Genomic DNA, 23,925 nt, shown 5'->3' with positions numbered 1-23,925 from the left:
GAGGCAGAATCGCCGCGCGGAGGGTAATCCGTGTGCGGTCCGCCTGGGAGGTGGTGGCTCTTCTCTCCAGTTCTAGCCTCTCGGCCGCCCTGCGGGGCCCGCCGCCGCCCCCGCCGCCGCCGCCATGCCCATGAAGGGCCGCTTCCCCATTCGCCGCACCCTGCAATACCTGGGCCAGGGCGACGTGATATTCAAGGAGTCGGTGAAGGTCATGACGGTGAATTACAACACGCAAGGGAAGCTGGGCGAGGGCGCCAGGTTAGTCCGAGCAGGCGAGGGTCCTTCCTGCCCCGCCCGCGGACCTCGCAAACCGTAAAGTGATCATTGTCATAACCTGTGAGTAACGTCGCTTCCGGTTATTGAGACAAGGAGCTGCGCTGGGCCCCCGCGTATCCTGGGCATGGCAGCCTGAGGTTGGAGCTGTTACTACCCCCGTTTTACAGATGAGGACACTGAGGAGTAGCTGCTCCAGGTCCCACGGCGAGAGAAGGAGGGCGGCGGCCCGGCCGGAGCCATGGCCTCGGGGTGGGTTGGCGGCGGAGCTCTGCCTTGACCTGCAGTAGTGACTGCAGTGAGGGCTGGAAGGACAAGAGTCCCCTCCCTCCTGCCCCATTCTCCTTCCTCCAGGGTGGGCACGCGCTGTAGTGAGAGAGGTTAGAGAGAGGCCACCGCCTCCTTACCGGTGCCCGGCCGGTGAGTGATGAGGAGAGTCGGGCTCAGATCGCCTCTTTGAGGAGGCGCGAGCAGCGGAATCAGGACAGAGCCCAGCCACGAGCGACGGCTGTCCATCTGCTGGCTTTGGGCGAGTTGGGCCTTCTCAGTGTCTTCTGCCAAACGGGGATGAATCTGTTCCCAGGTCTGATAGGAGGATGAAGTGAGAGAAGCAACAGCTGCTAACGTTTACTGAGTCCTTGTTACATGTCTGCATGTTTCATCTGGTCTTTACAGAAACCCCAGTATTATCCCCACTGTAGGCACGAGGAAGGGAGGTACAGAGAGGTCAAATAACTTGCTTGTCCAGAGTACCAGGGCTAGTGGTGAATGGTAAGCTGGCGTTGTGTAACTCCGAGTAGTGTGAAAGTGCTTTCTCTTTTGTAAGATTTACCGCTGTTACAATTAAGCGATTAATTATGTGTCAGCTGTGTAGCAGCAGACTTCCCCAGTAGACCCTAAGCTCTTCAGTCTGGAGCAGAGTAGCAGCTCATTAATGGAAGTTCCCAAGTGAAAAGTTCAAATTGAGCTTTGAGGCCACAGGAGCGCTTTTGGCTCTTCAGGTGTGAAGTAAAGATGGATTGAGTGCCTCTTAAATGCTAGGCCTCGTGCCATGTGCTGTGAATTCAACAGTGACTAAGAAAAACGTCCTGTTGTTGAGAACCTTTGGGAATGGGTGGGATTGTGGAGGCCTGGCAAGTCCAAAATCTGTAGGTTAGGCTGCAGGCCTGGGTCCCAAGATCTGTAGGTCAGGCGAGGGGAGGAGTTCAGAGTCTAGAGAGTATGTGGTCAGAATGAGGCAGGGAGGGCAACTCTCTGTGGAGGATGGTCCCCAGTGCTGAGGGATCCTGATTGCAGGGCTGTTCAGGATAGTCAGAAGCTACCTCCTAGCCATTAGGTCTCCCCAGATGCACAGGAGAATGTGGACCTGCTTCCATGGGATCAGCTGGGATGAGGGCTTCCTGGAAGACTTGGGCTTGGGGTGAATGGGTCCACATACTCCTCCATAACCCACTGTGCATCTGTGCAAACCAGGGGTCCCAAAGGCAGAGGCCAGGCAGCTCACGAAAAGGAGGAGGCAGCTGGATGGGCCTGTGGTTAACTGGAAAGCACGTGCCCTGTCTGCAGGGGTGTTCGCTGCCCAGCTACATTTTACCAATGTGGGCTCCATGTTAGCAGAATTTCTGATTTATTAAGAAGCCAGAAATCCAGATGCTTATGTAAATCTCCTGATTTTTAAATAGTTAGGTTTTAAGAAGTGGTGCCAAGTCCCAATACCTAGGTGGATTATAATTGAGTGACCTCAGGCAGTTTAAAAGGAGCCTTGGCTGCTCAACAGTTAAACACTCAGCTGCTAACTGAAAGGTTGGCGGTTCAAACCCACCAGCGGCTCTGCGGAAGAAAGACCCGGCCACCTGCCTGTGTGAAGACTATAGCCTAGGAAACCCTATGGGGCAGTTCTCTGTCACTTGGGGTTGCTTTGAGTCAGAATCAACTGGACAGTGCCCAACTACAACAACACGGCAGTTTACTTAACTTTTCTGATCTCATTTTCCTTAGTGGTAAAGCCCCATCTTCCACGGTTGTTGTGAGGATTGGAGTGCAAAGTGTGTGGCATATACAGCAGGTGCTCAACAAGAGATACCTTATCATTGTTAACTTTCCTTTCATGCTTCAACAAGAACTATTTTAAAATCCCTGTTGAATTTCTGTCCTAGCCGTTAAGTACTATTGAGTTCATTCTGACTCATAGCGACCCCCATGTGATGTAGTAGGACTACCCCATAGGGTTTCCTGGGCTGTAGTCTTTATGGGAGCAGGCTGCCAGGTCCTTCTTCTGAGGAGCCACTGGGCGGGTTAGCATCCAGGTGCTTAACTGTTAAACCACCAGGGCTCCTTCCTAGTCGTTGTAGGTGTGGGAAATGCCTGCATGGGTATGCCCTAGTTCATTTTTAGAAAGTTCTGTGATGATAGGATAGTCTGCTGTGGGGGTGGGGTTTGAGCAGAGGCATCCTAAGCCCAGGATTGTAAATTTAGCTTCTGAGTTTACAGTCCTGCAAGTTATCAAGTTGTACAGGCTAACAAGGACAAGCGACAGTACTCTACCTCTGCTTCCATCCCTAGAGGCAACAACTGTCACTTCTAACGCTTTAATTAGAGTTTTACCTCCCTGTAGTTAAGTGGGCCCTGATGGAGCAGTGGTTAAAGTGCTCCGCTGCTAACCAAAAGGTCTTCAGTTCAAATCCACCAGGCTGCTCCATGAGAGAAAGATGTGGCAATCTGCTTCCATAAAGATTTACAGTCTTGGAAACCCTATTCTGCCTCGTAGGGTTGCTGCGAGTCTGAACCGACTAGACAGCAATGGGTTATAGTTAAATAACATACTTAATTTTTCAGTTTTAGGCATCTCTATTGACTTGTCAGTATGGAAGATGATTTAGGTCTCATTCCCCACTGTTGCCACCTCTGCCCCAAACACATGCATACCATCCGACTCCCTATCCTCCCTACAGAGTTATTTCAGAATTTTGGATAGTACAATATTCGTGTTTAAATTAATATGACTTTGTAAATACTACACACAGTCGAGCTGGATAGAATACTGTGATTATTTTTCTTTTTGGAAATCTTTTGTTTTCCCTGGAGTTAATAATTGCCACTGTTTTTGTTTTGTTTCAACTTTGGATTCTGCCCCAGTTGTGGAAGTCTTCCCAGACAGTTAAATAATCAGGTTTTCTATTGGTTCTATGAATTTCATCATGTTCTTGAAAAAATCTTAAAACAAGCTTCATGGCTGTCTTCTTGGCTCTCCCCTCACCCATTATCCTAGGTATTCCGTCACCTCAGTCTTTCTTTGGACCGCATGTCTTCCACTTTCTTGGTTTACTGTCTTGAAGCACATCTGCCAGAGTGTCCTGAGAAAGCATGTGTATGTCTGAGTTCAGTAACACATCTGAAGATGGCTAGCTACCCTTCCTTCACACACAGCTGGGAATTATTTTCCCTCAGAATCCTGAAGGCATTGCTCCATTATGTTTTAATTTCCAGTGTTGCTTTTGAGAAGTCTTATGCCATTCTGATTCCTGACCCTTAGGGTGCCACACCTGTTCACTACCCCTGCTTTGGAAGCTTGTGAATCTTCTCTTTGTCCCCAGTATTCTGAAACTTCCTGTGATGTGCCTTCTGCCTTCATGTTCTGGCCATTCTGCAGGCCCCTTTTAGTGCTCTTCGGTTTGGAGAAAAATTCCTTAATTATTTTGATGATTTATCCCTCTCTGGTTTTTTTTCCCCCTTTTTTTGATACCTCTTTCTGGAACTCCTCCTTCTTTGAATATTGGATCTCTTTGATCTTTAAATCTTAATTTCTAAAATTCTTTCCTGTCCTTGAATTGTTTCTTTTTAAATGGCATCCAGATGTTGTTTCATGATTGCAGAATCTGCTCTTATCATTTTGAGGATATTAACGGCATTGTTGTTAGGTGTCATCAAGTTGGTTCCGACTCATAGTGACCCTGTGCACAACAGAACAAAACATTGCCCAGTCATGTGCCATCTGCACAATTGTTGTCATACTTGAGCCCACTGTTGTAGCCACTGTGTCAGCCCGTCTTGTTGAGGGTCTTCCTCTTTTTTGCTGACCCTCCACCATACCAAGCATGATGTCCTTCTCCAGGGACTGATCCCTCCTGACAACACGTCCACGGGATGGGAGACGCAGTCTCGCCATCGTTGCTTCCGAGGATGTACTTCTGGCTGTACTCCTTCCGAGACAGATTTGTTCGTTCTTTGGGCAGTCCATGATATATTCCATATTCTGCGCCAACACCACAACTCAAAGGCGTCAACTCTTCTTCGGTCTTCCTTATTCATTGTCCAGCTTTCACATGCATATGATGTGATTGAAAATACCATGGCTTGGGTCAGGTGCACCTTAGTCTTCAAGGTGACATCTTTGCTCTTCAACACTTTGAAGAGGTTTTTCGCAGCAGATTTGCCCAATGCAATATGTCTCGTGATTTCTTGACTGCTGCTTCCATGGGTGTTGATTGTAGATCCAAGTAAAATGAAATCCTTGACAACTTCAAGTGATTTCTAAAAAGCTAGTTTTATAAAGTTACACATACAGTCAAGCAAATGCATATATACATACGTGCACACACATGGGTGGATGGGTGGGTGAGTGGACAGGTGGAAAATCTCTTCCCTTTTCCTCTAAACCCTCTGCCCCAAGCCTCATTAGAGGCAACCTCTCCTAAGTTGTTTTAAGTTCTTTGTATTTTCTTTCAGAAATTTTCTATACTTATATAAGCATCTCTGTGTGAGTGTGTGCGGTGCAGTGAATTTCTGAACGTGGCCCTTTTAGCAATTCATAGTCTGTGACTCCCACAGAATGATTGGGTGGGACTCTACAAATCAGGTACATGGAATCATTGCAGGGGGGCGTGCAAATAAGGTGTATGGAACCTTAATGAGGGAATTGGTCAGTTTTGCCACCTGCTAGGCTTAAAAGCCAATCCCAGGGCAGAGAAGAGACCTCACTGCCATCAAGAAAGAAGAGCCAGGAGTGGCCATGTCCTTTGGACCCGGGGTCCCAGCATTCCTAGACTCTGGAGACAAACAGAGAGCTGTAACACTGAAGAAGGCGTGAGATAGCAAGAAGCAGCAGCAGCAGAACCAGGGAACTGATGCAAGATGGCGTGATGGGCTTCCTTGCCCACTGAACGGAGGCAGCTACAGTGGTGTGCCACCCCAGAGCAAGAGAGCTGAGTGCCCCTGGGCAAGAGAGTCGCAGGTGGAGTCGGTTCCCTCCAAGCACTTGTTGGCAGAGCTAGGCTCACTGACCCACGGAGTGAGGGAGCTGAGCGCCTTCAGGCAGAAGGTTTGCTGGCACAGTGGGGTGCCTCCAGGCACTTATCGAGCAGGGCAGAGGCCAGGCCAGGGACCTGGAGAGAGAAGTCTGTCTTGATCCTGATCCCGAATGTAACCTGTTAATTCCCTAATAAACCCTGTGAGTATGGTCTGTGAGTTCTGTGTGGCCATTGCAACAAATTATTGAGCCCAGTGCAGAAGTAGAGAGTGGTCTGGGTGGGATGGCTGGTGTCAAAATTGGGAAAAAGATCGGGGGGGGTGGAAGTATGTTGACCTCTATAGGGATAAGCCTCGGGCTGATGGTGATTCTGCTCCCTCTCCACCTTGTAAAGTTAGATGAGGAGGTCTGATGATGCTGTCGCACCACTTTCACTGTGTGTGTGTGTGCGCGCGTGCGTGCGCACATGCAGAGACATCTGGCCTCTAATTTCATGAGCAAGAAGATAACAGCCCAAGCCTGATTCCTCTGAGGCAGGGGTCAGACATGGCTCCTTTCTCCGCCATCTTCACCAGTTCGGACACCAGCCGTCCCTCCCACGGCACCCTTTACTTCTCTGCTGGGTTTCATAATTCATTGCGAAAGCCACACAGAACTCACAGACAATATTCACTGTTATGGGGCTTATTAGGGAAGTAACAGGTTGTGGGAAACCCTGGTGGTGTAGTGGTTAAGTGCTACGGCTGCTAACCAAGTCCACCAGGCGCTCCTTGGAAACTCTACGGGGCAGTTCTGCTCAGTCCTATAGGGTCGCTATGAGTTGGAATCAACTCGATGGCACTGGGTTTGGTTTGGTTAACAAGTTGTGGTTCAGGTTCAGGAACACTCAGGATACAGCTCTTCCATCAGGATGGCCTCTTTTCAGCTGTGCCCATAGGCTCGCCTCTCTCTGGCCCCTCAGCCTCTGTCCTGCTCAAACAAGTGTTACAAAACTCTTTTTAGCTCTGCCAGTAAGTGCCCGGGGGCACCCCACCCCGCCAGTAAGCTCAGTAAGCTGAGCACGCCGAAGGTGCTCAGCTCTAGCTCTGTGGGTCAGCAAACCTAGCTCCACCAAGTGGTTAGAGATACCCTACTCCCTCCACCAGCAAGCCTCCTGCCCAAAGCACTCAGCTTTCTTGTTCCGTGGGCCGGGAACCACACTGCGACGTTTCCTGCTGGTCCCTTCTGCCGCTGTTTCTCTGCCACTGCTTTTTGCCATCATCAGTGCTACAGCTCTCTCTCTCTCTCCCTCTCCTGGTTGCAGGAGCTTCTCAGCACAGGGATCCCAGGTCCAAAGGACATTCTTCTTGCCAGTGGTGGGATCCTCTCCTTCCCACTTCTGGGAAGGCTCATTTTAAGCCTAGCAGGATGGCAAAACTGACCAGTCCCCTTGTTGTTGTTAGGTGCCATCGAGTCAATTCCAACTCACGGTGACCCTGTGTACAACAGAATGAAACCCTCCTCCGTCTTGTGAAATCTTCAGTATCGTTGTTATGCTTCAGCCCGTTGTTGTAGCCACTTTGTCAGTCCATCTTGTTGAGAGTCTTCGTCTTTTCCACTGACCTACTTTACCAAGCATGATGTCCTTCTCCAGGGACTGGTCCCTTCTGATAACATGTCCAAAGTATGTGAGACAAAAAGTCCCCATCTGAGGAGCATGCTGGCTGGGCCGTCCCGTTGGTGGGCCACATTATCTTATTTGCATAGTCCCACCCAGTCACTTGGGTGAGAGTTACAAGACCATGGCCAGAAAGGCCACACAAAAGTGATCCATCATACCACAGTGTACACTCAACATATGTGTTATATACATGTGGACCTATTGGGTTTATATTTTTTATTCTAGTTGAATCAGAAGATTTATTAATTATTATTAATAACACCCTGCTGTTACTCATCCTTACGAAGTGCCGCTTGTGTGAGCAGTAGCCCCACTGCTTACCTGCCATTTGAAGTGTGAGCCCCAGGCAGTTTGGACTTGGGGGTGCCTCACTGAAACTATCATTTATTCTCTCTGTCCAGTGTGTCCCCTGGACCTTTCTCAGATCTCACGTTCAGCTGCTGGGAGTATCAGGGCTTGCTGCTTTGGGGGAGCTCCTGCAGGACTCTCCACAGTGAGTTTCATATGTCAGAGAGGCTTACTTTAAGTCATGTCATTCTAAGTGCGTCCTCCAAATCAGGTGAAAATCCTTTCAGCTGTTTGCATATCTTCATTTTTGTATCTTAAAAAACCCCATACAGATGAGTATATACTGCGTGCATATTTTGGCCCTTGCTTTTTTCACTCAGCGTGTCTGGAAGACCATTCCTTGTCAGCTCTTTATAGGTCTGCCTCCTCCTTTTGATCAGCTATGTGATAATAAACCTGCTGCTGTTGAGTTGATTCCAACTCATGGAGCCCCCATGTGTTACAGACTAGAACTGCCCCATGGGGTGTTCTTGGCTGTCATCTTCATGAAGGAACCTTGGTGGTGTAGTGGTTAAGAGCTTGTCTGCTAACCAAAAGGCCAGCAGTTCAAATCTACCAGCTGCTCCTTGGACACCCTAGGGCGCAGTTCTGCTTTGTCCTGTAGGATTGCTATGAGTTGGAATCAACTTGACGGCAACAGGTTCTTAAAAAAATCTTTGTGGAAGCAGATCGCCAAGCCTTCTGTGGTGCTGCTGGGTGGGTTTGAACTGCCAGCCTTTCGGTTAGTAGTCAAACACAAACTGTTTATGCCACCCAAGGATCTTATATAATAATAACAACGAAGAAAAGCCAAACCCGTTGCCATCAAGTGGATTCTAACTTATAGCGATGCTATAGGACAGAGTAGACCTGCCTCTTAGGGTTTCTGAAGTTGTAAATCCTATGGAAGCAGAATGCCACATCTTTCTCCTGCAGAGTGGCTGCTGGTTTTGAACCGCCGACCTTTTGGTTAGCTGAGCACTTAACCCACTGCGCCACCAGGGCTCCTGTCACATAATAATAAAACTTTTTTTTTAATAATTTTTATTGTGCTTTAAGTGAAAGTTTACAAATCAAGCCAGTTTCTCACACAAAAACCCATATACACCTTGCTGCACACTTGTACTAGGTAGTCTTTTAAGTCCTTTGTATACATTAACCCATTTAATTATATATTAATTTATTTAACTGTTCCCTGTAGTACACATACTATTATCACCTCTTTTTTTTTACAGGTGGCATAAACGTTGAGCCACAGAAAAGTGCCTTGCCCTGGGTCTGCCAGCCAGGCAGTGGCAGAGCTGGGCTTCGCAGCCATGCAGTCTGGTTCCAAGACTGCTGCTGTCCCCTATACCTTTCTCACCATTCCCTGGGCTGGTGTTCTGGTCAGGTTGCCAGCAGGAAACAGACAGCATGTTTAAATTAGGATAATTTGTGCATCGCTTAGTTAAGGGACAATTTGCAAAGGTATGAGCAAGGAAGGGGAAAAGAAACCACAAGTGATGGACCAAGACTGTAGGTCTAGGCGTGAGGAAATGAGGAGAGAGAGTGGTTGTTGGGACCTAGAGGCTGGAGCTGCCAGGGCTAAGACACAGCCAGGGATCGAGCCAGGGAAGGAAATGCCTTGACTTCACCTCCCTCCTTCCAGTCTCGTGCCAGTGCTCCCCATGGGCCAAACCCCTTACAAAGCCAGAGGGCAGGGAAGCCCCAGATGTCATCTGGTTACCATCAGGACACAGAAGAGGTGGGGAGGGGACCGGGAGGGGCAGACGGAAGGATCCAGACATGGTTGTATGATAACTTACTTAATCAGTCCCATATCGGTGGGCATTTAAGCTGTTCCTCTTTCCCGTTGTATTACAGATAATGTTGCAGTAAACCTCAACTGTGGCTTTGCGTTCAAGTGGGAGCCTCTCTAAGACCAGAAGTGAAGTTGTTGAGGCAAGATCTGTGCTTTTCAAAAGGACAAATGCTGTATGATCTCACTTACCTGCAATAGGCAAAACCATAAAAACCACAGTTTATTAGTGGTTACCAGGAGTGGGAGGGAGGGGGAAACGGGGAGTCGTTGCCTAGGGGACGCTGGGTTTCTGTTCATGGCAGTGGAAAAAGTGGAGACAGATAGCAGTGATAGTTGTACAACACGATGAACGTAGTTCACATCACAGACTTGTACACTGAAAAATGGTTAAGGCCGCAAATTTTGTGTATATATTTTTACTACCATAAAACAATAATAATAAAAAAAAAGATCTGTGCTTTTAAAATTTTGCTAGCTCCAAATTGACCTCCAAAGGGGTTAAATGAATTTATATTCTTTTGTTTGTTTGTTTTTCTTTTTTTTAGTTTTTCTTATGCTTTAAGTGAAAATCTACAAATCAAGTCAGTCTGTCATACAAAAATTTACATACACCTTGCTGTATACTCCTAGTTGCTCTCCCCCTAATGAGACAGCACACCCCTTCTCTCCACCCTCTATTTTCATGTTTCATGTCCATTCAGCCAGCTTCTGACCCCCTCTGCCCTCTCATCTCCCCTCCAGACAGGAGCTGCCCACCTAGTCTCATGTGTCTACTTGATCCAAGAAGCTCACTCTTCATCAGTATCATTTTCTATCCTACAGTCCAGTCCAATCCCTGTCTGAAGAGTTGGCTCTGGGAATGGTTCCTGTCTTGAGCTGACAGAAGGTCTGGGGACCATGACCTCCGGGGTCCCTCTAGCCTCAGTAAGACTATTACATCTGGTTTTTTTTTTTTATGAGAATTTGAGGTCTGCATCCCACTTCTCTCCTGCTCTCTCAGGGGTTCTCTGTTGTGTTCCCTGTCAGGGCAGTCATCAGCTGTAGCCGGGCACCATCTAGCTCTGGTCACAGGCTGATGTACCCTCTGGTAAATGTGGCCCTTTCTGTGTCTTGGGCTCATAATTACCTTGTGTCTATGGTGTTCTTCATTCTCCTTTGCTCCAGGTGGGTTGAGACCAATTGATGCATCTTAGATGGCTGCTTGCTAGCGTTTAAGACCCCAGATGCGAGTCTCCAAAGTGGGATGCAGAAGGCTTTCTTACTAGATTTTATTATGCCAGTTGACTTAGATGTCCCCCAAAACCATGACCCCCAAACCCCCACCCCTGCTATGCTAGTCTTCGAAGCATTCAGTTTATTCAGGAAACTTACTTGCTTTTGGTTTAGTCCAGTTGTGCTGACCTCCCCTGTATTGTGTGTTGTCTTTCTCTTCACCTAAAATAGTTGTTGTCTACTAATTAGTGAATACCCCCTCCCTCCCTTCCTCCCCACTCTCATAACTTCAAAGAATATTTTCTTCTCTGTTCAAACTACTTCTCGAGTTCTTATAATAGTGGTCTCATACAATATTTGTCCTTTTGCAACTGAGTAATTTCACTCAGCATGCCTTCCAGATTCCTCTGTGTTGTGAAATGTTTCACGGATTCATCATTGTTCTTTATTGATGCATAGTATTCCATTGTGTGACTATATCATCATTTATCCATTCATCTGTTGATGGGTACCTTGGTTGCATCCATCTTTTTGCTGTTGTAAACAGTGCTGCAGTGAACATGGGTGTGCATATATCTGTTCGTGTAAAGGCTCTTATTTCTCTAGGATATATTCCAAGGAGCAGGATTGCTGGATTGTATGGTAGTTCTATTTCTTAGCTTTTTAAGGAAGCACCAAATCGATTTCCAAAGTGGTTGTACCATTTTACATTCCCACTAGGAGTGTGTAAGTGCTCCAACATTGATTATTTTGTGTTTTTTGGATTAATGCCAGCCTTATTGGAGTGAGATAGAATCTCATTGTAGTTTTGATTTGCATTTTTCTTATGGCTAGTGATTGTGAACATTTCCTCATGTATCGGTTAGCTACCTGAATGTCTTCTTTGGTGAAGTGCCTGTTCATATCTTTTGCCAATTTTTTAATTGGGTTGTCTTTTTGTAGTTATCATGTAGATTTTAGAGATCAGGCACTGATCAGAAATGTCATAGCTAAAAGCTTTTTCCCAGTCTGTAGGTAGTCTTTGTACTCTTTTGGTGAAGTCTTTGGATGAGCATAGGTGTTTGATTTTTAGGAGCTCCCAGTTACCTAGTTTCTCTTCTGGTGTTTGTGCATTGTTAGTAGTGTTTTATATACTGTTTATGCCATGTATTAGGGCTCCTAGCATTGTCCCTGTTTTTTCTTCCGTGATCTTTTTCAATTTGGATTTTATATTTAGATCTTTGATCGATTTTGTGCATGGCGTGAGGTCTGGGTCTTGTTTCATTTTTTTGCAGATGGATATCCAGTTATGCCAGCACCATTTGTTAAAGAAACTGTCTTTTCCCCATTTAACTGACTTTGGGCCTTTGTCAAATATCAGCTGCTCATACGTGGATGGATTTATGTCTGGATTCTCAATCCTGTTCCATGGGTCTATGTGCCTGTTGTTGTACCAGTACCAGGCTGTTTTGGCTACTGTCGCAGTATAATAGGTTCTGAAATCAGGTAGAGTGAGGCCTCCCACTTTGTTCTACTTTTTCAGTAATGCTTTACTTATCCAGGGCCTCTTTCCCTTCCATATGAAGTTGGTGATTTGTTTCTCCATCTCATTAAAAATGTCATTGGAATTTGGATTGGAATTGCATTGTATCTATAGATTGCTTTTGGTAGAATAAAAATTTCTACAATGTTAAGTCTTCCTATCCATGAGCAAGGTATGTTTTTCCACTTATGTAGGTCTTTTTTGGTTTCTTTCAGTAGTGTCTTGTAGTTTTCTTTGTATAGGTCTTTTACATCTCTGGTAAGATTTATTCCTAAGCATTTTATCTTCTTGGGGGCTACTGTAAATGGTATTGATTTGGTGATTTTCTCTTGGATGTTCTTTTTGTTGGTGTAGAGGAATACAACTGATTTTCGTATGTTCATTTTGTAACCTGATACTCTGCTGAGCTCTACTATTAGTTTCAGTAGTTTTGTTGCGGATTGTTCAGGGTTTTCTGTGTATAAGATCATGTCATCTGCAAATAGAGATACTTTTACTTCTTCCTTACCAATCTGGATGCCCTTTATTTCTTTATCTAGCCTAATTGCTGTGGCTAGGACTTCCAGCACAATGCTGAGTAAGATTGGTGATAAAGGGCATCCTTGTCTGGTTCCCAATCTTAAGGGGAATGCCTTCAGACTCTCTCCATTTAGGATGATGTTGGCTGTTGGCCTTGTATAGATGCCCTTTATTATGTTGAGGAATTTTCCTTCTATTCCTATTTGCTGAGAGTTCTTATCATGAATGAGTGTTGAGCTTTGTCAAATGCCTTTTCTGCATCAATTAATAAGATCATGTAGTTCTTGTCTTATTTATATGATGTGGCTAGATTACATTAATTGTGTTTCTATTGTTGAACCATCCCTGCATACCTGGTATGAATCCCACTTGGTCATGGTGAATTATTTTTTTGATATGTTGTATTCTATTGGCTAGAATTTTGTTGAGGATTTTTGCATCTACATTCATGAGGGATATAGGTCTGTAATTTTCCTTTTTTGTGGTGTCTTTACCTGGTTTTGGTATCAGGGATATGCTGGCTTCATAGAATGAGTTTGGGAGTATTCCATCCTTTTCTATGCTCTGAAGTACCTTTAGGAGTAGTGGTGTTAACTCTTCTCTGACCGTTTGTTAGAACTCTGCAATGAAGCAGTCTGGGCCAGGGCTTTTTTTTTTTGTTGGGAGTTTTAAAATTACCTTTTCAATCTCTTCTTTTGTTATGGGTCTATTTAGTTCTACCTCTGTTTGTGTTAGTTTAGGTAGGTAGTGTGTTTCTAGGAATTCATCCATTTCTTCTGGGTTTTCAGATTTGTTTGAGTATAGTTTTTCGTAGTAATCTGATATGATTCTTTTAATTTCAGTTGGGTCTGTTGTCATATCGCCCATCTCATTTCTTATTCGGGTTATTTGCTTCCTCTCCTGTTTTTGTCAGTTTGGCCAGTGGTTTATCAATTTTGTTAATTTTTTCAAAGAACCAGCTTTTGGTCATGTTAACTCTTTCAGTTATTTTTCTGTTGTCTACTTCACTTAATTCTGCTCTAATTTTTATTATGTGGTTTCTTCTGGTGCCTGAGTGTTTCTTTTTGTTGCTGTCTTTCTATTTGTTGAGGCTGTAGGGATAATTCTTTGATTTTGGCCTTTTCTTCTTTTTGTATATGTGCATTTATTGATATAAATTGACCTCTGAGCACTGCTTTCGCTGTGTCTCAGAGGTTCTGATAGGAAGTGTTTTCCTTCTCTTTGGATTCTATGAGTTTTTTTTATTCCATCCTTAATGTCTTCTATAATCCAGTCTTTTTTGAGCAGGGTATTGTTCTGTTTTCAAGTGTTTGATTTCTTTTCCCTGCTTTTTCTGATTTCTACTTTTATTGCCTTATGGTTAGAGAAGATGCTTTGTCATATTTCTGTGTTTTGGATTCTGCTAAGGCTTGGTTTATGACCTAATATGTAGTCTATTCTAGAGAATGTTCCATGTGTGCTAGAAAAGAAAATATACTTTGCTGCTGTTGGGTGGAGTGTTCTGTATATGTCTATGAGGTCAGGTTGGTTGATTGTGGCATTTAGATCTTCCCTGTCTTTATTGAGCATCTTTCTGCATGTTCTGTCCTTCAGAGAAGGTGGTGTATTGAAGTCTGCTACTATAGTTGTGGAGCTGTCTATCTCACTTTTCAATGTTGTTAAGAGTTTATGTATCTTACAGCCCTGTCACTGGGTGCATAAATATTTAATATGGTTATATCCTCCTGCTATATGTCCCTTTAATCATTATAATAGTGTCCTTCCTTATTCTTTGTGGTAGATTTAACTTTAAAGTCTATTTTGTCAGAAATAAATACTGCCACTCCTGCTCTTTTTTGATTGTTGTTTGCTTGATATATTTTTTTTCTATCCTAAGTCTAAGGTGTGTCTCTTGTAGGCTGCATATAGACTAATAGTGTTTTTTTTTTTTTTTTAACCCATTCTGCCACTCTGTCTCTTTATTGCTGCATTTAGTCCATTTATATTCAGCGTAATTATGGATAGGTGTGAGTTTAGCGCTGTCATTTTGATGTCTTTTTTTGTGTGTTGTGGATAGTTTCTTTTTCCCACTTAATTTTCTGTGCTGAGTAGTTTGTGTTTGTATATTGTCTTTTCCTCTTATTTGTTGTGTTGATTTTGTTCCTGCTGAGTCTTTATTTTTTCCTTGTATTTTATTTTGATGAGTAGTGTTGTTAGTCTCCTTTGTGGTTACCTTAATGTTTACCCCTATTTTTCTAAGTTTAAACCTAACTTTTATTTCTTTATATCACCTTGTCTTCCTCTCTATATGAAAGACCTGTGATAACATTTCTTAGTCCCTCTTTATTGTTTTAATGTTGTCTTCTTAGACATAATTACATTGCTGTTTCCCTGTTTTGAGAGTTTTTTTTATCTTGATTTATTTTTGTGGTTTCCCTATCTGGGTTGACATCTGGTTGCTGTCCTGTGTTCTAGTCTTGGGTTGATATCTGGTATTACTGATTTTCTAGCCAGAGAGCTCCCCTTAGTATTTCTTGTAGCTTTTATGAATTCCCTTAACTTCTGTTTATCTGGAAATGCCCTAATTTTGCCTTCATATTTGAGAGATAGTGTTGCTGGATATATGTTCTTGGCTGGCAGTTTTTTTCCTCTGATGCTTTATATAAGTCATCTCATTGCCTTTTTGCCTGCATGGTTTCTGCGAAGTAATCCGAGCTTATTGACTCTCCTTTGTAGGTGACTTTTTGTTTATTCTCAGCTGCTCTTAAAATTCTCTTTATCTTTGGTTTTGGCAAGTTTATGTCTTGGTGACTTTCTTTTGTGATCTACTTTAAGTGGAGTTTGATGAGCATCTTGGGTAGATATCTTCTCATATTTCAGGATATCAGGGAAGTTTTCTGCCAACAAATCTTCAACAATTCTCTCTGTATTTTCTGTTATCCTTCCCTTTTCTGGTATTACAATCGCTTGTAGGTTATTTCTCTTGATAGAGTCCCACATGATTCTTAGGGTTTCTTCATTTTTTAAAATTCTTTTATCCAATTTTTCTTTGAATATATTGGTGCTAAGTGTTTTATCTTCAGCTTCACTAATTCTGCCTTCCACTTGCTCAATTCTGCTCCTCTGACTTTGTTTTGAGTTGTCTAATTCTGTAATATCATTATTAATCTTCTGAATTTCTGATTGCTGTCTCTCTATGGGTTCTTGCAGCTTATTAAATTTTTCATTATGTTCTTGAATAACCTTTTTAATTTCTTCAACTGCTATATCTGTGTGTTCCTCAGCTTGTTCTGCATATTGCCTGATCTCCTTCCTGGTGCCTTGAAGAGTTCTGTATATTAATCTTTTGTATTCTGCATCCGGTAATACCAGGAAGGCACCTTCATTCAGAGATCCCTTGACAGTTTGTTTGGAGAGCTTGTTGAAGCGATCATGGTCTGTTTCCTTCTGTGATTTGATATTGACTCTTGTCTCCACGCCATTTATAAGTTATTCTATTAGTTTATTTTATGTTTGCTTACTGCACCCTCGCTTCTTGCTTTGTTTCATTTTGATATTCCCAGATGGGTTGCTTGAGTGAGCTAGCTTGATTATTTTCACCTTTGAAGCCCTAACATCCTATCACCAGATGGCTAGAGCTGTTACCAGGCATGTGAGCCTAAGAGTCCATTCACTTTTGTTGTATGGATTCAGCTCAGGTGTCCAGGTAGTTGATCATCACGTGTGTGTTACAGGCTCTCCTACAGTCTTAGAGGGGCAGGGGTGATTGGTGTAGGTACTGGTATCTGGTTGCAGCAGGGGTCATGCTCTGAACAAGGCAGGGGGCTGACAACCGTCCCCCATGTATCTGTGAGAAAAGCACGTCCCTGTTCCCTAGAGTGCACCGGTGGGTGGGTTCTACAGACGGACCATGCGCACCATATGGTTGTAAGGACTGGGAGGTACCAGTTATCCTTGGACCCCTGCCGTGGGTGACTATGTGACGTGGGTGGAACCACTAGTCCTTAGGCCCCTGATGTGGGTAGGTGAGGACCCTGTTTAATAGGCAAAGCAGTGTCAAACATCAAACACCAGCCTGTTCACCACACAGCTGAAACAGTTGCAGTCTGCCAATAAGGGCCTATTCACCTGAAATAGGCCCACACAGGTCCATACAGGGAGGAAAGGTATTCAAAGTCCCCGGACCGTTTATGCCTGAACAGGAGCTGCTTCTATCCTGAGCTTCCCAGCTTTGTGGAACTGGCAGGTTATCTTTTCCTCCAGTTGTGAATTCATTCCTTCTCCAAGGGCGGGATCATGACTCAGGGCACTCAGCAGGGTCTATCTCAGGCCCAGGGAAACCGACAGCCACTGAAGCCGACTTGGGGGCTGAGGGTGTGGTAAAATATATGTAAGTAGTTAGCTTTTGCTGAGAGTGCCGTTCTTCTCTGGTTCCGGAGGTGTGAGTAGGCTGTGCGGCTGCGTGTCTCTCCCTGAGGAAACTGTCCAGAACTGCTACCACCAGCCCCGCCGCAGTCGCTCCAGGGAATTGTGCCTGAGGGTTCGCAGAGATTAGGTCTGGCAACTCCTCTCCGCTTTTGAACCATCTCTACCTCCCCTGCCACTGAGTCCATTTTCTAACTTTGCCTTTGATGTTCAGGGCTCCTAGTTTGTCATAAATATAATCGTTTCACTTGCTTTTTTGTGTCTTTGTTGTAAGAGGGATCACAGAAGCGTCTGACTACGCCACCATCTTGGCCCCGCCTCCTGAATTTATATTCTGAAGCAAGTGTTTCCCCACTTCTGTTAACTTTTTTTTTTTCTTTTTATCTTTAGCAGTTTAAGGAAACCTTGGTGGTGTAGTGGTTAAGTGCTATGACTGCTAACCAAAGGGTCGGCAGTTCGAATCCGCCAGGCGTTCCTTGGAAGCTCTATGGGGTAGTTCTGCTCTGTCCCGTGGGGTTGCTATGAGTCAGAATAGACTCGACAGCACTGGGTTTGGTTTGGTTAGCAGTTTAATAGGTGAGAAGGAATCATTATTTTCACTTGCTTGACTTTAAAAACCAAAACCCAACCCATCGCCATTGAGTCAATTCTAACTCATAGTGACCCTATAAGACAGAGTAGAGCTGCCCCCTAGGGTTTTCAAGGGGTGGTTGATGGATTTGAACTGCCGACCTTTTGGTTAGCAGCCAAGCTTTTAACCACTGCACCACCAGGGCTCCAGCTTGACTTTAGTGGGAGTATATTGAGAATCTCTTCATGTATTATAGGCCATTTGGATTTTTTTTCTGTGAACTGCCTATTAGTGGCCTTTTCCTTTTTTTTTGTTGTTAAGTTGTAAGTTGTATTAATGATGTGTAAGCCTATAATAAGGAAATTAACCCTTTGTTTTATGTTCTGTAAACATTTTGTTTGGTTTGGCAAATGTTGATTTTGGCTTTGCTAAATTTTGCCACTCAGTGGTTTTAATGTAGTCAAATTTATCTCTGTTTTAAAACTATTAAGTTTAAAGGGTTTCCCTACTCCTGTATTGTAAAAATATCCCCTCATGCTTATTTTTATGGCTTCATTTCTCCAGTTGGGGTATAACCTAGGTACATTTAAGTGCACGGCTGCGAGTGTGCAGTGGGATAAACTTCCCCATGAAGATACCAGTGTAACCACCACCCACGTCAAGGTGTAGGACTTCACGCAGGTTCACTTTTATGTTTGTACTTTTGCCTTGGTGGGTTTTTGGTTAGTGTCCAGTGCGAGATAGGGATACTAGTTTCTCTTCCTTCAAATGACCAACCAGGGGTCCCAACACCATTCCGAGAATACACTCATGGGTTCCGTAAAGCTGTTTTCCTCCGCCGTTTAGGGGTCAGGGACTTCTTTGAGAATGTGATGAAAGCCCTGGACCTTCTCCCCAGAAAAACACGTATGCTCAAAGTTTTAGGTTACAAACACTGTCTCACAGGTTTTATTTCTTCCCTTTGCAGGAAATTTGTGTTTTTCAACGTACCTCAGATCCAGTATAGAAACCCTTGGGTGCAGATCATGATGTTTAAGAACATGACACCGTCCCCGTTCCTGCGATTCTATTTAGGTGGGTGAGTGGGGCCCTGCCAGTGGTCAGGGGCTGGCCCTGCCAGTGGTCAGGGGCTGTCTGAGACACTGATTGGAGACATGCCTGGAGAGACAATTTCCCTCCTCCCCTCCGTCCTTCCTAGGAGCTTTTATACTCCTTCCCTGATTGCCCATCTCCTTTGGCTTCTCCAGCCCGTTCACGCAATGGCCGCTGACGTGTAGACTCATGTTCCTGCCTCCCTCTCCAGCCTCGTCTCTTACCTCTGCCTCATACCCCACATGCTAGGTTTCCCACATTTCGTTGCCACACCAAGCTGCGATGCCTTTGCTCATGCTTGTCTCTTTGCCTGGAATGCCCTTCCTACCTCTCTTTGCTTATTACTATTATTATTTTTTAAATCCTTTAAGACTCAGCGTGGGCAGCATTTCTTTTGGAAGCCTTCCCTGAACCCTTAGATTGGCCCTCCCTGTGCCCCCAAAGAACCCCTTGTAGTGCTGACCATGAACAGCCCGTGTGTCTGTGTGTGTTCTCGCTGGGCCGTGCTCTTATGTGGTCCTGCCTGTGTATGTATGAGGTGCTAAGTGAAAGCTGGTTCACTTAAACTAGGCTCAGTGCCAGATAGAAGACCCAGTGTCTTGGCCCAGCTCTCCACTAAATCGTTTTGACTATGCGCAGTTAATTTTCCCATTTCTTTATTTCTCAAATGGAGGCAAAACATTTGCCTAACACAATTATGAGAATCAGATGAAGCATAGATTGGGAAATGTTTCAGGGAATAAAATGATGTGTGTTTGCATTCATTCAGCAAATATTTATCACATGTCTGCTAGGAAGTGGGCCCTACTGTAGGTACTTCAGGTGTCAGGGAGCCAAACAGAAAAAGGCTTCTGCCTTTGTAGAGATGATATTCCAGCAGAGGAGACACAGGGAGAACCTTAACAAGATGGTGTTTTGGAAGGTAAGTGCTATTAAAAAAAAAAAAAAGGAAAAATAGAGCAAGAAAAGGGAAATGAAGAGAATGGTGGTACCATGCCGATTTTTTGTGTAGGTATGCGTCTTGTTGGCTTTTTAAAAAAATTAAATTTATCGAGGTACAGTTTACATATAATAAAATGCACAGATCTTAAGTGTACAGCTTGGTGAGTTCTGACAGTTGTACACACCTGTGTAAACTGCTTTCCCAATAAAGATACAGAACATTTCATTCACTCCAGAACGTTCCCTAGTGCTACTTTCTGGTTAATTCCCCATCCTCCCAAAGGCAACCACTGTTAGGATTTCTTTCACCGTAGATGAGTTTTGTTGGCTTTATGATTTCAAAAATAGAATCTCACAGTGTGAATGTATCTGGCTTCTTTTACGCTTCATCATGTTTTTAAGATGGATCTGTGTTACTGCATATATCAGTAGTTTATTCTTTTTATTGCATTCTGTGAGTATATTAAAAAATAAACCCAGTGCCGTCATATTATAGCTTAATCCATTCACCTGTTGACCAGCATTTGGGTTTTTGTTAGATGCTAAGATAGAAGGATGAGATTAGCTAGAGATAATACCTTGAAGGATTGAGAGGAGAGAGAGCAGGGGTGGGTGAGCATGGTGTGCAGACGCAGTGAAGGTCTGAGCCCTGTGAGAGAAGAGGGAGAAGGAAGGAGCTCCAGCTAGGAGAAGCCTCTGTGGTGGTTAGTGCAGCTCTAAGAAAGTCTCAGCTAGTTTCATGAATAAAAATTGTCATCAGTTCAATCCCCAAAATGTGGAGATTGATCCAGTCCCCCGTTTCCCACTTCTCAAGTCATTTCTGACTCTCTCTCTCTCTGACCATAACCAGTCAGAGCTAGGGCAGATCCCCAAGTTAAAAGGAAACCATCCTTTACGCTGCCAAATAGGCAGACACCAGCTGTCAGTTTGGGAGTCCACATGACACCTTACTCTTCTGATCTGCTGGCCACAGATTCAGAGGTTTCCCCACTTACCCCTTCAGAATGCCAGCCACAAGGTTAGGGACCTCCCTTGGGTTCCCTCATTTTGACCTGCTGGCTCCCCCTTACTCATTTGGGTTCAATAATTTGTTGGAACGGCTCACAGAAAGTGCTGTATTTAACTATTATAGATTTAGCATAGCAAAAGGATACAAGTCAGAATCGTCACAGGTAAGACTCTCATAGATGAGGTCTGGGAGGGTTCTCAACGCAGAGCTTCCATGTCCCGAAGAGGGGGCATCATGTTCCCTTCACCATCCACATAGCTCTCTTGAGCCTCCCTATTCAAGGCTTTTATCAGCCAGTGCAGTTAGTTGACATGGGCCTACCAGGTGAGTCTTTTCTGATCTGGCCAGCCCCCACTTGTTAGCACAAATCCTCAGGTGTGATTGAGGTTCCAGATAAAGTCACCTCAGTTACTCCCAGGGTTAGTTTACAGGGAACCAAAGACAAAGGCCAAAATTGCTTTCCATTACCACATACCTGCCCAACAGGAAGCTCCAGCTGTGTTGAGCAGAAATGGGCAGGTCCTGGACCCTGTTACACATGAGGTAGCTAGGAGACAGAGGCGACTTGGTGGCACCTGACAACAATGATGCTGAGTGTCTTTTCATATGCTTATTATTAGCCATTGTATTTATTTTGGGGTAAAGTGTCTATTTAGTTTTCCAGTTTTTTGGTTAGATTGTCTTCTTAGTGGAAGCGTTTATATATTCTGGATACAAGTTCTTTATCAAATATCTGAATTATGAATGTTTTCTCCCAATCTGTGGTTTATAGTGTCTTCTAAAGTGTAAAAGCTTTGAATTTTAAGTTGTTTCTCAATTTTTTTTTTATGGACTATGCTTTTGATGTCATATCTAAAAAATTTTGCCCAAGGTCATGAAGATTTTCTCCTATGCCTTCTTCCAAGTTTTATAGTTTTAGCTCTTACATTTAGGACTCTGATCCATCTGAGTTAATTTTTATTTATTTTGTGAGGTAAAGGTCTAAATTCATTTATTTGCATGTGGAGATCCCAGTTGTCCCGGCACGGTTTGTTGAAAAGACTGTCGTTTCCCCGTTGAGTTGGTACTTAATGTCAAAAATCACCTGATTGCTCTTATGTGGGTGTGCTCGCTATGAGTAGGAATTGACTTTGACAGCAGCGGGTTTGGTTTTGGTTTGTTTTATGGCAGTACCACACCATCTTGAATACTGTAACTTGGTGGTATCTTGAAATTGGAGGGTTAACATTCTTCCATTTTCTTGTTTTTCAAAAATTGTTCTAGCTACTCTGGGTTCTTTGCATTTCTGCGTGAATTTTCGGATCATCTTGTTAGCTTCTGCAAAAACACTTGGTGGGATTTTGATAGGGATTGGATTGAATCTGTGGATTTCTTCGGGGAGAATTGCCATCTTAACAGCTTACTATCCATGAACGTGGAATTTTAATTAAAAATGTATGCTTTTGCACATAGGTAAAGTTCCTGTCTGCTGATGTCTGAAGAAATGGGAAAATGAGGGGGTAGCGTACGGGCTACGTTATCAAGTATATTTATTTTATTGTTAAAATGTTTCTGCAACTCAAAGCAAATCCCAAATCCCAACCTTTTGAGGCTGAGTGTGCTGCCAAGTCTCAGCTTTTCTCCTCACTAAGCTTCTTGTTTCCAGATACTGGGGAGCAGGTCCTGGTGGATGTGGAGACCAAAAGCAATAAGGAGATCATGCAGCACATCAAAAAAATCCTGGGGAAGAGCAAGTGAGTTGCTGGGGTTGACCTGGAGGGGGGCAGATGTCTTAGTCCAGAGTTTGAGAGAAAGGGGTGTGCTGGGAGGGGCCTGGAGAATATAGAGGCACCGAGGTTCAGAGCGTGGGCTGCAGCATCAGTTCAGGTCTAGCTGTGCTGTTCACCAGATACGTGAGTCAGGTCATTGCACCTGTACAAGCTTCAGCGCCCTCAGAAATGCAGCTAACACACTTACCCTCTCTGTGCTGCTGAGACATCTCTCCTTGGGCCTTTCAGCTTGGCGCTGGCAGATGTCTAACCTCTGGGTCCCCTGAGGCACGTCCCTTTTCTTTCCATGAGTGAAAGGAGACGAGAGGAGGGAGGGAACCTAAGAACTCTTCTTTGAGAGGCCACATGAGGCATTTCCAGAGCTCCAAATCTGTGATTGTGCCTCCCAGTCAGAGATGTGGGCCCCACCCAAGAGTGGATCTGAATGTTGACACCACTGCTGTGATGTGCCTGGTCCTATGGTTCTGGGTGGGAGTACAACATCTGGGATGTGTGTCCCACGGTGACCATACCCCCTGGGGCCTCTGACATTGCTCTCCTGCAGGGGTCCTTCCTGCCAAGCCCTCCTCCCTCCTTAGAGGCCAGTGGACTTGGGGAGGGAGCAGCAGTTAGAAAGCAAATGAGACCCAGGTCTCCCTGGCTTGTGGGGGGTTTGCTGAGGTCCTCCTTTTCCTCACATTGGTGCTCAGGTTTTGTTGTTGTCTGTGCTCTGTGGCAGGGAAACCCTCGAGAAAGAGGAGGAAGAGAAAAGGCAGCTCTCTCACCCTGCCCATTTTGGCCCCCGGAAGTATTGCCTGCGGGAGTGCATCTGTGAAGTGGAGGGGCAGGTGCCCTGCCCAGCGCTGGTGCCATTACCCAAGGAGATGAGGGGGAAGTACAAAGCAACTCTGAAAGCCAGTGCCCAGGACTGAGGCCTTGGCTTCTGGGGCTGGGGGGATCGGGCCTGACTGTGGGGTTTTCCTTGGCCACAGGAAGCCCCTGATCCTGTCTGTCCCCAGAAAGACTCTGAAAATCTGTTTACGATAAATGGGTCTCTTTTACACACCTGTGAAAAAGAACCTTGGGGAAGGGGGAGGAGGAACTGCAGCTGAGCTGCTAAATGAATACCCCTGTCCCTTTGTGCCAATAAAATGCTTCATCTAGCAGTGGGGCGTGCTACCTGGTCTTCGAGGCAAAGGATGAAGGCCTGCATGAGGACAGGGTATTTGGGAGCTAGGCTGTATAGCTAGTAGCTTTTAGACACCCATGTCTCGATCCCTCTACCTTCTCCTGCCTTCTTTGGCCTCATGTCTTGTTTCAGACCCTGCTCTGGAAAACTGAGAGCAGGGGGGGTGAGTCTGGCAGAGCCCTGTCTGTGGCTGGCAGTGTGGGCACTCCTCCATTCAGACCTTTTGGGCATTTTTCAGAAATCTAAAGGCAGCCCTTTGTGCAGTGCTCACCCTCCAAGTCGAAGCTGTAAAAGCTGTCAAATGAGAGGGCAGAGGACATAAGTTCTGAGATGTCAGGAGCACATTTTATACTGGTAGCAGGTATCCTTACAGGGTGAGCTAGCTGCTTGGAGGCCTGGCTCTGTGCTTCA

The 23,925-nt window shown here is 44.8% G+C and overlaps 1 protein-coding gene across 1 annotated transcript; it reads left to right on the top strand.

Annotated features, from left to right (window-relative positions):
- Positions 1 to 27: 27 nt before the first annotated feature.
- MRPS25 (mitochondrial ribosomal protein S25) lies at positions 28 to 23,491 on the top strand. The gene is made up of 4 exons (XM_003409742.4): positions 28 to 258; positions 18,502 to 18,608; positions 22,223 to 22,310; positions 23,065 to 23,491. Exons 1-4 carry the CDS (start codon positions 125 to 127, stop codon positions 23,255 to 23,257), a joined length of 522 nt encoding a protein of 173 aa, XP_003409790.2. The 5' UTR covers positions 28 to 124; the 3' UTR covers positions 23,258 to 23,491.
- Positions 23,492 to 23,925: the final 434 nt, after the last annotated feature.

This window comes from Loxodonta africana, chromosome 22 (assembly GCF_030014295.1).
Source record: "Loxodonta africana isolate mLoxAfr1 chromosome 22, mLoxAfr1.hap2, whole genome shotgun sequence".
Classification (NCBI taxonomy): domain Eukaryota; kingdom Metazoa; phylum Chordata; class Mammalia; order Proboscidea; family Elephantidae; genus Loxodonta; species Loxodonta africana.
Note: the sequence above shows the minus strand (reverse complement) of the source record. Positions and strands in the feature narration are given on the sequence as shown.